This window comes from Adiantum capillus-veneris, chromosome 7, assembly GCF_014529385.1.
Source record: "Adiantum capillus-veneris isolate H3 chromosome 7, ASM1452938v2, whole genome shotgun sequence".
In the NCBI taxonomy this organism is placed as follows: Eukaryota; Viridiplantae; Streptophyta; class Polypodiopsida; order Polypodiales; family Pteridaceae; genus Adiantum; species Adiantum capillus-veneris.
The window spans coordinates 140,938,859-140,957,250 of NC_140937.1; the positions used below are offsets into that span (position 1 = coordinate 140,938,859).

An 18,392-nucleotide genomic window follows, 5' to 3' on the forward strand; every position below is an offset into this window, starting at 1 on the left:
ATGCACACACACCTGGTCTTGTAGTGCTTCTGGATGGTCCTAACAATTTTTTTGTGCGGCAAAGGTGCACACCAAAAAAGTGGCTCTGCTTAAAATAATGGAAAAAAAAATCAAGGTCCCAAAGATAACAGAATAAGTCTCCACATCATGTCTTAATGGTGGACAAAAACATACCAGGAGTCATTTGATCCATGATCTATATACCCAAATAGAAACCACAAAATAGACAATGTGAGCAAGGAACAAAACCTTCACATGACATAGTTTAGTATATGTTATGAAGAGAGGTAGAACATTAAGTCACAAAATATTTTATGATTTGAAACATATATAAAGAAGAAGACAATGATGAGAAGGATTGGAGCCTTCATATGGCATTGATTGATATCTCATGGTACATAATGTTTATTGTTAGTGCAATTGTTTTGTAATTACATCAACGTCACGTAGGAGAATTTTCAGTCCAATAGTTGAGCGTGCGCGTGACAGTGCAACATACAATTGTCCATGAGTGAAGACCGGTGTCACCAGGTATAGGCCCAACATGGTAATGCATTGGCCATGTGACTTATTTATCATCATACAGAAAGAAGGATTGGAACCTTCATATGGCATTGTTTAATATCTCATGGTACACAATGTTTGTTGTTAGTGCAGTTGTTTCGTTTACATCAATGTCACGTAGGAGAATCTTCACTCCAGTGGCTGAACGTGCACGTGACAATGCAACATACAGTTGTCCATGAGTGAAGACCGGTGTCACCAGGTATAGGCCCAACATGGCAATGCTTTGTCCTTGTGACTTATTTATCGTCATACAAAAAGCCAATCTAACTGGGAACTGCCTCCGTCTAAGAACAAATGGCAACTTTGTACCAGAATGCACAAAACATATTCGAGGGATGAAAACCCGAGTGCCTACCCGTGTACCTGTAATAACTTCTGCCTCCAGAACTCTTGCATGAAATGCCTTGCACACCAAGCCTATCCCATTACATAGACCTCGACTTGGATCAATGTTCCGTAGTAGAATTATTGGGGCATTCATTTTCAACTCCAAGCAATGTGTTGGAAATCCACCACCCAAGGTGAGACTATTTAAAAACTCCACAGAGTATAAGAAAGCATCTTGCATCGAGTTTTCCACCACGGAGTCAGCACTAAAGTATTGCACAACATCACCTTTCATTGTGTACAGGGCCTTAGCATTGACAATATCAACTTCAGAGTTTTTTGGAGCAAGGATGGCCCGCTCTCTGAAGTATTCTGCATGGACCACATCTTTATCAATTTCTGAATAGATGCAACCTATCAATACATCCAATGAGGATGAAGAAAGCACCATGTGACGGGGGATTTCTATCATTTGTTCATCACCGATTGTCAAAGTCCCATTTCCTACATCCATAAGCCATTCTCTATAGGCAGAATTTACAACATCACCACCTCCCACACGCATGTTATGTGCCAATCTAAGAATCTTCACACGATTCCATAAGTGCGATCGACAAAGTGTAGCATCAACAATGTCAGCACGCGCTCCCTGGAACACCACTGGTAAGATCTATTTGAAATCTCCCCCAAGAAGCAACACTTTTTCACCAAATGGATTTGTTGAGCACATGATATCTTGCAAAGACCTGTCCAAAGCTTCGAAGGCATATCGATGCATCATAGGAGCCTCATCCCACACAATCAACTTGCACATTCTAAGCAATTCAACAAGTTGACCTTGAACAGGGATATTGCATGTGCTACAACTATCAAGGTCCAAGGGTATCTTGAATCTAGAATATGCAGTGCATCCATTTCGCAATAGCAATGCTGAAATACTAGAAGATGTTGTGGCCAATGCAACTTCTCCTTCTCCACGCACACGTGACAACAAACAATTGTACAAATAAGTTTTCCCAGTCCCTACAGGACCGTCTAGGAAAAAAATAGCCCCACCATCAATAGTCAGGCCATGCAACACTACCTCAAAAGCAATCCTTTGATCTTCATTTAGACTCTGCTCCATTTCATGTGACACGGATAGCTCTTGCATTGTGTCAAGGCATTGCTCTTGGAAAAGCAAGCTATTTTCATCACGTGTCACAAAGCGTTCATCAGGCATTGGAATTCCAGGAAATTCAGCTAAACTTCGTACAAAAGTACCAAGAATGTTATGCAAATCTCTCAATGCATACCCTTCAGCAACCTGTGTACAACCATCTAACGACTCATATCTCATCTCCAACATGTGTTGATAGTCCTCATACAAAAAACGTCGAAATCTTTCCCATAAGAGATAAGGGGAGGAGGGTTCACAAAACAATAGAATGGTCACAAACAAATGTCTCAATTGCAAGCCTGTATGTGTACTGCAAGCTTCCTCCATGCATCCGAACCATTCCCCATCATCTTCCAAGATACCCCTTGCAATGCATGCTGCCTTGAATGTTGGAAACAATACACCATTTGCGGAGCGTAGATCCTCAAATGATTTACATCCTTTACAAATAGTCAAAAGCAAACGAACATAATATCGTTCACCTGCAGAGGGCTGCACAAAATACATCCGCCCAATAGTGTCCCCACGACGTCTCTTTGTCCATTTCTTTGAACCCGAATTCCACACCCACTTTTGAGGAAAATCAATGTACAAACTATCGTTTGCTTCAGGATTCTCCAAGTTGCATGTGAACCACTCTGTCAAAGTGGTCTTCTCTGCATTATCTCTTTGCAAGACATCATTAAGTCTATCATTATCTCGAAAGTCACCATTTGACCAGCCGGCATATGCATGCTCAATCTTTGAACAATTGGTGCGTCATTGTGCAAAGGATATTCAAAAATTCTCCAGCAAGACTCAGATGCAGATACATAGCGGCCATCCGTGTACATGTCTATCTCATCAATGTTCACCCTTTCTGTATCACGTACCGATGTATGGAATCTTACAGTTGCCCTATCATGCCCCTTGTAGACGTACTTATAGACATACTTGACGGCGGTTGAAATTGTCAAGCATACCTCAACATTGATATGCTCACTAAATAGTGTTGACAAAACAGGATTATATGGCACAACCCATCGGTTATCAATAGCAGAACCCCTAACCTTGGCGGTGAACCCATTTTTTCGTCACACATAAATGGGGTAGCCATTATTATCCATGCTTGTTTGCTCACAAAATGAAAGTGGATATTTTCTAATACATCGGCCATCAACCATGCAAGGAGATGAACTATTGAACTCACCGCATGCACCATGAATGTTACAACTAACAATGATATCATGCAGCACTGGAAATTGATTTTTACCTGGCAGCTCTACACAAACCATCTTGTCATAGTCAAATGTTGAGGCTTACATCGAGGATCTAGAATCAATAATGTATGAGAATGTGGCAAGCCTCTCTTTTGGAACTCCACGACAAACATGTAAGCCACCACTTTCCCAAAAATATCTCTCTTTAAGATATACTTCATCATGCTCGAGTGTTTCAAGAAGAAAACCCTGGTGGTTACGTCTGGTCGATCAGAGGAAACCTGTCCTGGAAGTAATGCCTCATTTATTTCTGGCCATTTTGGGTTACATGTGAATGTGATAAATAAGTATGGCTTTCCCTTTTCACGCACAATTGCCATTGCATCTTGATACAATTGGTACATGTGCCGAGGGCTGCTTATAAAAGATGAGGGTAAGACAATTCTTCGACATGCAGACCGTCCAACTACAGCATCACTCCCAGACAAATGCACCATGTCAACCAAGCCTGCATACAATTCTGCCCTCAATGTCTGCTGATTTATACGGACCCATGCAAGACGACATTCCTCAATGGCACAATATGCATCAACCATAAATTGTTGAAGTAAACGACCCCCACGAAGCAAGCATGACTTTGTATCAGCATCAGCACAAACCTGTAGCCGATATGCATAGTACTCTCTTTGAGTGACACATTGTCGACCAACCAAGGCATCCAAAGGGCCATGCACATTATCATAAGGAAGCTTGATATGCCATCCATCTTCTCCCCGTGGAAAGAGAAGAACATACAATAGTGGCATATACAACCTGTGTAGATTTGAAATCCTTTGCAGCCTTCCATTTTGACAATGTATCACAATGTCTCGATGGCCAACTGTTTGTACATCCCCTTGATCTGGCATAATTGCAGCAACCTCATTGCCAACAGGTATCAAGTACTGCCTGGAAGTATTTCTATTCTCACAAATTGTCATTTTGATCTCCACACCAGGACTATCACGTAACATTCTACCAACATTATAGAAGGCATTCGCATACGGATTACATGATCGCATCATCATTGATAATGTTTCAAGGGTGGACAAATTCAAACCATCCAAGGCACTCATACGATTCCGAACCTCATGCTCAGTATCATATACATATATATGTGCAAATTTTGGAGCCCCTGCTTCATGTGGTAGCAAAGAACCAATTCGATGGTACACACCGCCATGTACACGAAAGCAATATTCACCAGACCTACCCATCAATGTCTCATCAATGGTAGCTCCAAGAGATGCAAATGCCATAACACTATTGTAACTCCTGATGTTTCTTCTGAAAGACCTACTCAAAGCATCACTATTAGTGAGTAGCCTCTCCAATACATCTGGCGGTCTTGCAAGAGGAAAGAGGGATACTTTTCCACCTTTGCAACAATATTTTCCCATTGATGGTGTATCTTCATTCTTCATTTCACACGGCCAAAGACGTGCACCACAAAACTCACAGAAGGAGAACATGGTTCCTGTATGATCTGTAGGCAATGAGACATGTATCAATGGTAGCATGGAAGGGTGGACACCTCGTAGACATGGATAGGCATGTAGAATGCAAGCAATTCCTCCAAGTGATGTGTCATGAACATACGGGACCTGTTCCTCATTTTGAGCGTCTATGAGAGGGCAAAAGTCTCCGTCATGTTGATGTCGCTGTTCTGTTATGTTGGAGGTGCATTGCCTTGCCCGTTGTCGACGATATCTTCTTGTCGCATCCAAACATGAAAGAGTGTGTTGTCTTTGTCCTTGTCCTTGCATGACAGTTTGCAAAGGAACTTGTGGAATAGTAACATCACCATGGATAGAACCCTCCACAAATGTGGAGGGACTCCTACCATGACCATGGCCATATGTTGAGCATGGCAAGGCATCCTCTAGAAATTATATCGTGCGTTGTATAGCGAGTTGACGTCGATAATTTCATGCAACCTTCCGGCATGCACGCACATGAGAGGAATGACTTGTAGATTCAGGAAGACAAAGGCATGTGTCCCTTGTCCTCATAAATGCTTCTGTGAAGCAACAGAGAAAACACTAAGTTCATAATGAGTGCATAAGTTTTATCATTTTAGCTACTCCCAAATGCAAGCATAAAATATCCTCAATACATCATAGTATTAATTAAAGTAGTGTACTTAAGGTAGGGAAGTTCCTTATCTATACTAACTTCCAAATGCAAGCATATAATACCCTCAACACATCATATTAATTGGAGTATTATACCCAAGGAAGGAATAAAGAGTGCGCATGAGTTCAAGGCTTGTTTGATATATCCTTTCTATTGCTTTAACAAACCTTTCCTTTCACGCATCCTCCCACTTCTTCTATCAGTAAGATATATTAAAGTTAATAGACGTCATAGGATAAATTGAATATGAAATGACACCATTGGAGTTGAAGACTCAGTTGTGAGACTTCTTGAAGGTTATTTAGCATCTCCTATCATTGGTTCTCTCTATGACATCAAGAACAGATTTTTCATGGGTTCTTGCATGAAGAAGGAGAGAAAGGTTGAACCACCCAAGTGTGGTAAGAGTGGTTTTGTGGTTTTCTCACCCAATGTGGTAGATTGGCTTTTCCAATTTCGTCTCCAAATATTGTAGGTTGGTTCTCCCAATTCACATTGAAGTAGTATGCTTAGGTATCAAGACTCATCGGCAAGTCTATTAGCATTGCCCATATGACATTCAAAACCTGCCTCGTAATGGGGTCTTCCTATTGTGCTACAAAACGTGCCTATCATGGCTACCTGCATGAAGAAGAAGAGGAATCTTAAAGTTTGGTAGATTGGTTATCAGAGTTTCTTGCCCCGTTGCAATAGACTGGCTCTCCCAGCTCCCTCTCCATTTTTTTTTACTGCTATGCTAAGAGCAAGAGTTTCAAGGGGTCTTGCTTGTCTCATGCAATATTTCTCAGAATAACGTAAATGAGGTAAGGAGTTCTACGTTTTCCACTGTAATATGAGGAATCACTTGGGCTTCCTTCGAAATGGAAAATTTTGGGATTAGTTTTTGTCACAAATTTTCTTGACCGCTCTACCTCCCCTCTCTCTCTCTCTCTCTCTCTCTCTCTCTCTCTCTCTCTCTCTCTCTCTCTCTCTCTCTCTCTCTCTACCTCACAATGCTAGGAATTGCATGTGCCATGTGTTTTTTTTTTTTGAAATGCAGAATGCCTATTGTCATGAGTGTGAATCATGCACTTGCCTGATGTTAAGATATGTTGAGATGAGGTTGTATTCTCCCTGTGTGTGTGTGTGTCTGTGTGTGTGTGCACGCTTCACAAGGCTAGGAATTGCATGTTTCATGTGTAAAAAAAAAAGAAATAGAGCGGCTTTTCTCATGAGCGTGAATCATGCACTTGCCTGATGCTTGGAGATGTTGAGACGAGGTTCCATTGGGCCTCTTTTAGCAGTTCAATGGTCCCGAAGGCTATGGTGCAAAGGTGTAGAGAGGTATCTAGTGGTCAAAAGTGACTGAGAGAGAGAGAGAGAGAGAGAGAGAGAGAGAGAGAGAGAGAGAGATGTTTTAGCAGGGTGATAGACTAAATCACTCCAAAAGAAATCAAAAATCTCTCAAGTATTGTAGCATTGATATTTTTTATCCAAGTGCTCAAAAAAGAGCTATGTTTAGTGTAATCCCACCTAACTTTTACTTTTGAATTTACTTTTGAAATCATTATTTGAAGCTGAGAAAACCTACAAAGACATAGAGGATAGCTCGTGGCCAAAAGTGGCTATGATAGAAAGAGGGAGGGGGGAGGGAGACAGTTGTCTCAAAAGCTATAATTTTCCTTTAAACATTGTTCAAACCTAGGTTTAGTGCATTCTCACTTGCAAATTTGGAATTCACCTCTAAATTCCAACTGAAAAGCAAGAACACCTCCAAAGCTCAAAGGAATTTAGGGTGTAAAAAACTTCAAATATAGGCAAGGGTTTCCCTTTGCCACCACCCATCTTCACCACTCACATTTTGGGAAAAATCATTGTGTATTGGAGTGCTCGAAGATTGGTTTAGTGTACTTCCATCCATGGATATCTTATTTTAAAAAAGAGGGCCAAACAATCTCAATCATGATAAAGTCAACCACACAATATTGATTGTAGGTGAGACCATTTGAACCATCACCAATGAACCATCACCAAATTAAAGACTTTTGCTTCTCTTTCTAGTCCCAAGGGAAAACACACCACGTCAAAAGACCACCACTCATTGACACACAGGAAAAATCCAAGTTTAGTGCAATCCCACCTATGAATTTTGAGATCCACCTCTAAGCTTTCACCTCAAGGTGATAGCACCTACGAAAGGTGATAGCACCCATGTTTTGGAGAAAAGCATCCTAACTTAAGTGCAATCCCACCTACGAAGTTTGAGATTTATCTCTAAATTTCACCCCAAGGTGATAGCACGCATGAAACTTGGAGGAATTTAATTTAGAAATCTCCAAATATAGTGGAAACTCCACCCCAAAAAATTTGAGAAAATTAGTGCAAGCTTGGCAATAACTTGAGGGCAAAGGGAAAAGGCCAAACTCCGCCCCAAAAGCACGGGTGCAAGACAGTCGTCAAAGTACATGGGTTCGCCTCGCAACAATGTTTGGAAAAAATGTGTACCAACTTAATATTGTGTGGTTCTCAATGTCAAAAATGCCAATCGAGGGCATTTACAGTTAGTGTTCTCTTTCTAGAGTGCCTGGCACACCAATAAGACATTATATATAAAATTTTATTAAAAAAATTCCCCTTGGCAAATTAAAGGAAAGGAATTTCGTATGAATGAAAAACGGTTTTCTATACTCCAAAAGCAAGGTGAGGGCAAGGGGAAAAGGCCAAATTCTACCCCAAAAGCATGGGTGCGAGATAGCCGTCAAAGTACATGGGTCCACCTCGCATGGGCTGTAGTGTTCAAGAAAAATGAGTTTCAGCACAATATTGTGTCGTTCTCAATTTCAAAAATGCCAATTGAGGGCAAGGGGAAAAGGAGAATTTCTACCCCAAAAAGAGAAAAATAGTTAAAAAAATAGAAGAAATAAACTTAATTTTTTAAAATTTCCCCTTGGAAAATAAAAGGAAAGGAATTTTGTATGTTTTAAAAGGTTTTAACACCTTAATGTCCAAACTTTCAAAACAACTATTTCCCAAAGTTTCATTTTAGGGCAAGGAAAATGCCGCCGCAAAACCCTGGATAACAAGCTTTTTTTAATATAAACTTTCGGTCTAGCAATTGAAAAGAGCCAGTTGGGGGCAAGGGAAAAAGTGAAACTTTGCTCCAAAAAATCAAGGAAATCTGTGCAAAGCTTGGCAATAAGGTGAGGGGCAAGGGAAAAAGGCCAAATTCCGCCCCAAAAGCATCAGTGCAAGATAACCGTCAAAGGACATGAGTTCGTCTCGCATGGCCCGCAATGTTCGGGAAAAATGTGTTTCAACTTAATATTGTGCCGTTCTCAATTTCAAAACTGCAGGTTGAGGGCAAGGCAAAAAGGCGAAATTCCGCTCCGAAATAGACAAAAATAGTGTAAAAAGATCAAAAAATAACCTTATTTTTTCAAAATTTCCCCCTGGCAAATTAAAGGAAAGGAATATTGTATGTCTAAAAAACGTTTTTTACACCCAAAATATTATTTTTTCTGCTTCATTAAGAAGATGCTTGTCAAAGATATCATCTCTCCTGACTATGATATCCTCCTACACGAGACCATAAAAGCGCTAGCTTTTGGAAAAAGTGTTATAGCTAGCATATATAATATTTTTATTGGACTTTCAAGACAAACTTCCCAAGTTCCCCCTCTAATTCTTTGGAAATGGATTGAGGCATCGAAAGTATTGCTTCATGAGCATACATACCAATTTATCAAAGGTCTCATCCTTACGATAAAGAAAACATATCCAGGCGAAATGATTGGAGTTATCAACCAGTAACATCAAATAAAGGGCACTCTAAAGTGATGGAACCTGCATAGGTACACCAAGGCTCCAAAATCTTCAAGGCTTACCAAATAGAGTACTTTCATAAAGTCTCTCTATGCTGCTTCCCTCAGATAGCAGAACTACATCATTTCATTGGAAGTTCTTCTCCACAAGTGTGTGCCATTTATAAAGGTCTCACAAGTCTCATCCCTATGGTAAAGAAACCATATCCAGGCGAAACAACATAGAGAGCACCATGAATTACTTATATTGTGCCTACTCGCTCCTCTGCTATTTTATTCAATTTTTGCACTCAGATTCTTCTACCAGATTCTCTCCCAAAGATCTCCTACCTTTACAAAAGTAAAGGTCGGAATTCTACCCGTGCCTGTCAATCGCACTCAACCACTCCAGCAAGCCCGCCGCATGGCTCACATTGGCAATCTATGCAAAAAAAAGATATAATGATTTGCCTCCACCCCAAACTCTGAGTGTCCCCTGTCCCCGTCCCCATCCTTGCGCGCATCTAACCACTCCAGCAAGCCCGTCGCCTTGCTCACTCTCACCTTTTATGGCAAAAATAAAAAGATATAATGATTTGCCTCCACTCCAAAGCCTTTTTATTGTCTCACGCATGACGCAAATGATTCACGTTGGAGGGTAGACTCAATCACAATAAGTTTTGGACAGATGCTCACAATAATTCCCACATTATGACTTAACGCGACATCATGAGCTTCTGTGAGGGAGGCACAGCATACCTAGCTAGGTACGATTGGGGGCAGGGGACCAGCGGCCCGACGGGGGGACCAGTGGTCCCGTGTCTCCAATCGCACCGAGCTAGGTACGCAGTGCCTCCCGAGCAGAAGCTCATGATGTTATGCATTGTATGAGAAAAACATTGATAAAGTCTCCCTTTTCCTACATGAGGAAATTTCTAAATCTTCTTGTGAATGGACCCTTTTAAATAGCCATACAATAGGTTGGCACGAGTGTTAGAAAAAAACCGGGGTCTAGTGTATTTTAACCGGTTGAAATTGTAAAATCCCGGTTAGATGTCAAGCTTGCCTTTAAGAAAACCGGCAAAAGCGTCAAATTTTGACCTAAAAACCGAGAGAAATTCAAGTTTCCCCTTGAATTTGACCTAAAAACTGGGAGAAATTCAAGTTTCCCTCCCCAGCAGAAGCTCATGATGTTATGCATTGTATGAAAAACACTGGTAAGTCTCCCTTTTCCTACATGAGAAAATTTCTAAATCTTCTTGTGAATGGACCCTTTTAAATAGCCATACAATAGGTTGGCACCAGTGCTAGAAAAAAACCGAGGTCTAGTGTATTTTAACCGGTTGAAATTGTAAAATCCCGGTTAGATGTCAAGCTTGCCTGCCTTTAAGAAAACCGGCGAATTTACACAAGTTTTAGTGTAATTATCGGCAAAAGCTTCAAATTTTTTGACCTAAAAACAGGGAGAAATTCAAGTTTCCCCTTGAATTTTGACCTAAAATCTGGGAGAAATTCAAGTTTCCCTCCCGAGCAGAAGCTCATGCTGTTATGCATTGTATGAAAAACACTGAAAAAGTCTCCCTTTTCCTACATGAGAAAATTTCTAAATCTTATTGTGAATGGACCCTTTTAAATAGCCATAGCCATACAATAGGTTGGCACCAGTGCTAGAAAAAAACCGGGGTCTAGTGTATTTTAACCGGTTGAAATTGTAAAATCCCGGTTAGATGTCAAGCTTGCCTTTAAGAAAACCGGAAAATTTACACAAGTTTTAGTGTAATTATCGGCAAAAGCTTCAAATTTTGACCTAAAAAACGGGAGAAATTCAAGTTTCCCCTTGAATTTTGACCTAAAAACTGGGAGACCTCCCAAGCAGAAGCTCATGATGTTATGCATTATGTTATGCATTGTATGAAAAACACTGAAAAAGTCTCCCTTTTCCTACATGAGAAAATTTCTAAATCTTCTTGTGAATGGACCCTTTTAAATAGCCATACAATAGGTTGGCGCGCAGTTACATGGAATTTCTACAAATGCCTTGTTTGGAGGCCACTTGGAGGAGAGAGAGAAAGAGAGTTGCCACATCACCCGCTTCCCGCCTTGCATTGGGTGAGAGAGAGAGAGAGAGAGAGAGAGAGAGAGAGAGAGAGATAGACTATGCACATGCTTCGTGCCGGCCGTTTGCAGCTCAATAGAATCTTCACCGACCGAATTGTGGCTTTTGCGCACATGCACCGGCGGTTGAGGCTTCACCGACCACCGTCGGCCGCCAATCTGCGCACATGCAACCTACCGGCCCAGAGTCAACTTCATTTTCTTCAACCAGGGTCCGGCCCTCAGCAACAACAGTATGAACGCGCAGCAGCATGAATACTGGTGATTTGCAATTTAGCCAAGCTTCGACAATAACCACAGACCCTAAGACCCTAAGAGTGTTTACATATCTCAGATAGAGAGCGCGTGAATCCAGGGTCGCCGTCTCCTTCATACCTCAGACCTTGATCTCCAAATTGTCGAGGGTCACGTCCCGTGTGTTGGAGAGGAAGAAGGGGGTTGTGAAGCTTCTGATGCGCGTCGCGTGTCTGTCTCTATGGCGACCACAGCCTGCTGAGTAAGAAACGTGCGGGTCACAGCCCCTACGTAGGCGATGGTTGCTGGTAATTGGATAGCCTCGGGTAAATAGGCCGCAGTGATGAGGTTCTTGAGCTTGGCACTATGGTATTGAATGCCCAGGCCATGCTACTACCTGTACTTAGGTGGATATTATTGCAGCAGCTTGTGCAGCCCAAGAGTCCGCTTCACCGAACCAGTAATTGGTTGCCATACACACCAAGCAAGGAAAACTGTAGCACACAAGGTGGTGTAGCCATAGCCGCAGTAGCCTGAAAGGACTGGTGTACCCAAGCCCGGCATCCTCCCCGTCAGCAGCTCCAATAGCAGTAGCCATAGCAGTATACATCCTCTGATGCACTCAGATTCCTGGTCCAGGGGTGGGGCCTCTGTGGGAGGTGGCGGCGGCTCAAGGCCAGCATCAGGGGCAGGGGGAGGGGGGGCGGTGCAGCCTGCATGTCGACACGAGGGCTTGAGAAGAGTTTGGGACAGACGGTGCAGCCTGCATGCATGTCGGCATGAGGGCCTGAGAAGAGCTTGGCCGGGCGGCCTACAGCCAATTTGGAGAGAGAGAGAGAGAGAGAGAGAGAGAGAGAGAGAGAGAGAGAGAGAGAGAGAGAGAGAGAGAGAGATCAGAGACCGTATTTGCACATCACGGGCTGTGTCGAGGGGGGCAATCCTGCAAGGCATATTGATGCAAGCTGGACAGAGTGCACACAATTGCCAATATCGGACTCCACTACACCTTAGAACATGTGCCAGGCATACAAGCTACAGCTCCACCGTTGGTACACAATGGCATCTGGACATGCCATCAATAGGATAGTTTACATGAAAATTTGGAGGTCAACAACACCTCCTCCAAGAAGAAAACAATGAAGCCGTCCTACTTCAAAGTGCAACTCATAATTCAAGAAGCCAACATACATGTGTCTCGTGTTTGAGTACCACCTTACAGCATTCTTTTTCTTTGGCGCCATGATCAAGCCTCAGGACTAAATAACACATAGTATTAAAGAGGGGGGGGTAAGGGGATCGAGGGTAGAGAAGTGCGCGCACAAAAATCGGAGAGGTTGCAGTCGTAGATGAGCACTTAAAAACTAAACCCGGCCACAGATTAAACCCAGGCAGCGCTTATGTTTTAATAATAAAACCCCAAAAACCCAGGCCATGGCTACAACATGTGCGCGCGGGTGGGATGGTTACCCCATGCGTCACAATCTGGGCGATGAGGCCCTGGGTTCAAATCGAGTCGCCGCCCGGGTTCTTTTTTGCGTTGACTTGCCGCGCGTCCGGGTTTAATCTTCCTCAGGCTCCCCACATCCACTTCCGCGCCGTCGATCCCCTTACCCCCCCCTCTTTAATGTTATGTGTCACTTAGTGTCGTGGATGATCAAGACACTCCAAGGTTGCAAAGTAATCCTCTATAGACAAGTACAAATTGAGATTCAAGGCTATAAGCAAACTTCCTTCAAAAGGAATCTCCAAACTCCTCAACAAAGGTAGTGTAGAGCAGGACTCGGGAAAAGATAGGTTCGCTTTATTCAAAGCCTGTTCAAAATGAAAAATGGCCGGCTCAAGTTTGGGCAAGAAGGTTCTCAAATTGGTTCAAATTATGGAATTTTTAGTTATAATTTGAGATTTTTAGTGTGATTATCCCTCTCAAATTTAGAGTTAACATGTTCATATGCGTGTGAAAAAGTACCAAAGCCAAGTCCACAAAAAATTGTTTCCTGAGCCCTGGTGTAGAGACACCCCTACTATCAAAATTTGTGAGACCACGATTTGTGATGACTAATCATACTTCCAAGGTTACTCAACAGTGTGAAAGAGACATATGTCACGTTTTACAACTAGAAGACAATGGGCTATATACAATGCCACTTAAGAATCTTCTTGCGATATATCTATTTATTTATTTAGTAATTTATATTGAAGCGATTGACATGACATTAAGCATCAAAATTTTGCAAAGATTGAAGAAGCACCTTTCCCATTGAATAAAGAAAAGGCACCATCCCATCGTCAAAGTCAATAAGTTAAATATAAAGTAAGCTCTAATTCCAAAATTGAATTGTTATATTGGGATTTGAGGATGAATATGAGGTCGTGTCTTGTTGAATTGTATAAAGAACCGAGGTCCCTAAGCCATTGAGATGGGGGAAGAAAAAAGTTTGAATGATGCTAAGTACTTTAAAAAGCATTAATATTTTTCGAACCTCAAGGTTCGGTTTGAATTTGAAACCATTTTGTATTTCTTTCGATGGTTATAATACAATTCACTCACGATCGTGAGTTTTGCAAGGAAAAAAAAGAAAAAAGCATCAACATTTTGCTATGGCTTGTGACATGCAATCTACAAAGTGGACCTAGTACTAATATGCACAACTTTAAACATTGCATCAATATTATAGGATGCTAGTGGGTTGTCGGTCACAAATATAGTTACTTTTTGCTTGCATCATAGGAGGATAAGCCTTCTTTAAGACTCATGAGAATGACTCAAAGCAAGGCTTATGGACTTATGTGGGCTACTTTTCTATCCTAAGACCTCTCTTGCATCTAGACACACATGCTTTTAGCCATCCCCCCAAGAGAAAAAGTTTCAAGAATTAATCTATCCTTCTTCTTAGGCTCGTGTTTGCCACACTTCTCTTTACTCAATTTTCTTAAAATTAACTTAAAGTCTCAATTACTTTTTTTCTTATTTACTCTCAAAAGAGCTCCAGGATTGGCAAATTAGATACACCTGACCTAATCATTTAGAAAACATAGTTGGATTCAGCAACTTAGATTGGATCTTAAAGAGAAGAGTATATTTATCTTTCCAAGCTACCTTCTTGTCGAATTTAACAAGAATGGAGACCAGAAGTAGCCAACATGTCACCACGATCTTGGTTTTGTGTCAAGTAGGGGGCATCTCACAATATAGCAGTTGTTAAGATTTGTCTACTTCTCACATATCTCGATTTATAGTATAAATTTCTCCGACGATTATGCAAAATACTAGTTGTCAGTTCATCGAATCTTAATTTTCAAGGTCAAACGTTGAGCATTTAGATATAGATCCTATCTATCTCATTGATTTGATATTTAAAATCATGGTTAATACCTGATGAAGATACTAACAAAATCATGGAGACCATTCTTGGCATGAGTATAATTTCCTCTTTCCCCGCACAATTGGCCCAAAATATTTATGTTTGCAACTTGCGAGTTCTTTCAACCATTGATTTCACTACAAAAAGGAAAGAGGATTATTGATGTGGGCTAACAAAGCGAACATTGCATAAGCGACTTGCAACTGCAAGCATTGCTTATGTGATGAATTTGAAAATTAAAATTTTGAATTTTATGCGTCACAGAAGCGACATGCATGTCATCGCTTACGCGACACGTAGAGGCATCGCAAAGGCGACGCATAATATACGAATGTGAATTGACATGCACAATTATCTATGCACAAAGCAAGCTAGTAGTGTCTATCTTCTACTTTGAGGCCACCCCGGGGTAATACCCCACTTATGTGCACGAAAGCACACTTCTTGTCACATCGAAGTATTATATAGCATACACAAACAATAATGGACACTTATTGATCATTTTAGGAGAGAAGAAAGGTCATGTACGAACATGCAAGAGAGAACATGTGTGCACACACACAATCTTTTACCAATTTGAGACCAAAAAATGTGACCAAAATGAAACAAGGCCATTTTTGGGATCATGGCACTTGGCTACCTCATGGGAGTGCGTTAACTTGGCCTTCTCTATGTATAGTGTGGCACAAACCACAAGAGCATACTGCACACTCAACGGTTCACTTGTCCATTTGTAAACATAGCATGTGAGTTCAACAAAAGGTGTCACTTATTTTTAACATTCCAAAGGCTTCCAGTTCATGAGGTGGAATCTAAGGGAGATTCCATCTAAGCCTCAAAGAAAAAAAAGAGGTAAAGGACACCTAGGGTCCTAGCGAGAAAAGAGGAAGAGAGAAGAAAGAATTTTTTTTATATGCAAAGGTAGCACAACAAGTAGAGAAGGGAGATGAATCTGTGTGTAGTAACGACAAAGGCAAAAAGTGGACCATGCATTACAAGATATAGTTGCAGCTATGTACCATGTGGGAGCAGGAGAAGGAGGAGCACTAGAATGACTTGCGCACACGACAGGGTGACAAAAGAGAAGGCAATGCGACAGATGTACGAGGGAGATGAACATATGCATGTAGGACAAAGGTGAAGGGTGGGCAGGGCCTTACATAGCTATAACTCTCTCAATTGAGCACACATGGCTAGGTTTCTCTCTCTCCCTCTCTCTCTCTCTCTCTCTCAAGATTGGGAGACTTCACACACCATGGTGCCGTGCCAGAGTTTGCAGAGGTAGTGGACATCGTATGGAGGTGACAAGGAGTGATTGCTCATCACGATTGGATGCATGATCTACAAGCTTAATGACATTCTTCAACCTATCAACATCAAACCTGAAACTGTTTCTTGGATCAACGACACACACAGGCATATGCCACCCAAGCATTGTATTCTCACCTTCAAGGATAAAGAAGAACGAAAAAAGCTAATACCTTAATGGCAAAACTTTTTGGATCGTCGAAGAATTGACTACAAATCAACTCAAAGTAAAAGCAAGCGAGCTCAAAAAGGTACATGAAACCCACAAACAAGGTAAATGGAGAGTCTATTGAGGTGATAAAGCCATCATCTAGGAGTTTTGAAATCCCAACTCGGCTCATCCCATAGCTGATCCCCCCTAGATTTTTGTTTTTCCCTTTTTCTTTTTACCCTCCTTATGGACCATCAGTCCTTAACCGATATGTATCGTCATCTTCTTCTTAGATAGAACCATTGTAATGTTTTTCTTATGGTCCCATGAGTCATATATTACCTTCGTGGACAATATTTCAATCTATCTCCCTCTCTTGGTTGAACACACGTGGGTAGCACTGTCTTCCTCTTTTTCTCTCTGTGTGGGCAGGTTGGCCCACATGCAGGATAATATATCTCTACCTTAGTAGAGCACACACACCAAGAGAAGGTGGGGCAAAGAAGGGATGCTGCAAGCGAAGACAACAGTGGGGGGGGGGAGGCACTCTTTAGGGAGGGAGGTGGCTACGTAGGAATTTTCTCCATTGCCTTTTCCTTCAACTTCGAAGATTCCAAAAGGAATCAAATCATGGAAATTAATGGGTTCCCAATAGAATCGACCTAGTATGTCTGCTCAATTTCAAAAAATCATTGAATAGAGGAATCTCAAGGAATTCCCTTTTCTCTCTCTCTCTCTCTCTCTCTCTCTCTCTCTCTCTCTCTCTCTCTCTCTCTCTCTCTCTCTCTCTCTCTCTCTCTCTCTCTCTCTCTCTCTCTATTGCATGGTGACTCAGTGACCACTCCTTTGCGTCCTCGTATTGACCCAGCCTTGCATGCTGACTCAGTTAATTGCATGGCACCAAGCCCCCTCCTTTGCGTCGTCGTATTGACAACCAGTGAAACTATCCCGAGAGAGAGAGAGAGAGAGAGAGAGAGAGAGAGAGAGAGAGAGCTCCATACATCATCGACAGACCTGCAGGGCAAGCTGGAAGATGGGGAGGCAGAGCAGAGAAGGGAGGCTTGGGGGTGAACGCAGAGGGGGGTATGGAGAAGGAGATGGTCAGAGGGAGGGGAGGGAGCACCTTCGACGAAATAAAGGAATCTTTAGACGAATGGATTTTTTTTAAAAGTCCACCAGTATGCACCTTCTAAAATCAAAATAGGTGTGAATGAGAATTGAAGGCAAACTAGAGGCTTTTTAATTAAGCCTTGAAAGCAGATGATATGGATGTTATAGATAGTGAACCCGCCCAAAAATGCACTTCAATTTCTGCAATCTCCCAAGCAACTAGATTTTTTTTGGCATGCCCATGATATTTTCATGTCAACAGTGGTGCTACTTCATTATTGAAGTTGAAGAAGACCAAAACTTCATGAGCTTGATCTTGTCCGCTATATCTAAAAAGGTTGATAGAGTAATAGCAAGGGTGCTAAAAATGGAGAAGAAAGCTACTGAAAAAGTATAGCTATTGCAAAACAAGATGGTTGGTTTCTCCACTGACCACAATGGGCTGCATGAGAGGGCGAGATCAAGAGCCATTGTCAGGCCCATCAAGATCTACGATGGAGATTTGGTGATAAAGTAATCTCGAGTGAAAAATAATCTTAGATATAAAGGTAATCTTGAGGGCAGACACGATTACTATTGCTATGGGAACATCTTGCGAGGGCAAAGTAATCTGGAGTACTCAAGATTACTTTGGTACTTTTAGAGGCCAAAGCAAATCTATGGCAGTGTGGTGTGAAAGTAATAAGGTTACTTTCATGGACAAGATGATCTAGGGCTCGCAATATATACACAAGAAGATTTAGAACTATTCTCATGTAGGAAAACGGAGCCTTTTTCAATGTTTTTCATACAATGCATAACATCATGAGCTTCTGCTCGAGAGGCACCACATACCTAGCTAGGTATGTGATGCCTCCCTCACAGTAACTCATGATGTTGAGGTAAGTCACAATGTGGGAATTGTCC

General features: G+C 41.7%; 1 protein-coding gene across 1 annotated transcript; it reads right to left on the bottom strand.

Moving 5' to 3' along the window:
- Nucleotides 1-1,564: 1,564 nt before the first annotated feature.
- On the bottom strand, nucleotides 1,565-4,550 carry LOC147454709 (uncharacterized). Its single transcript, XM_086517066.1, has 2 exons — nucleotides 3,501-4,550; nucleotides 1,565-2,794 (listed from the first exon to the last, which is right to left on the bottom strand). Exons 1-2 carry the CDS (start codon nucleotides 4,548-4,550, stop codon nucleotides 1,565-1,567), a joined length of 2,280 nt encoding a protein of 759 aa, XP_086373192.1.
- Between the last annotated feature and the right edge of the window lie 13,842 nt (nucleotides 4,551-18,392).

Coding starts and splice junctions, on each gene's coding strand:
- LOC147454709 (XM_086517066.1), bottom strand. CDS start 4,550: ATGGCATTTGCATCTCTTGGAGCTACCATTGATGAGACATTGATGGGT. Junction 2,795..3,500: donor GACCAGACGTAACCACCAGG/GTTTTCTTCTTG, acceptor AATTGTTCAAAG/ATTGAGCATGCATATGCCGG.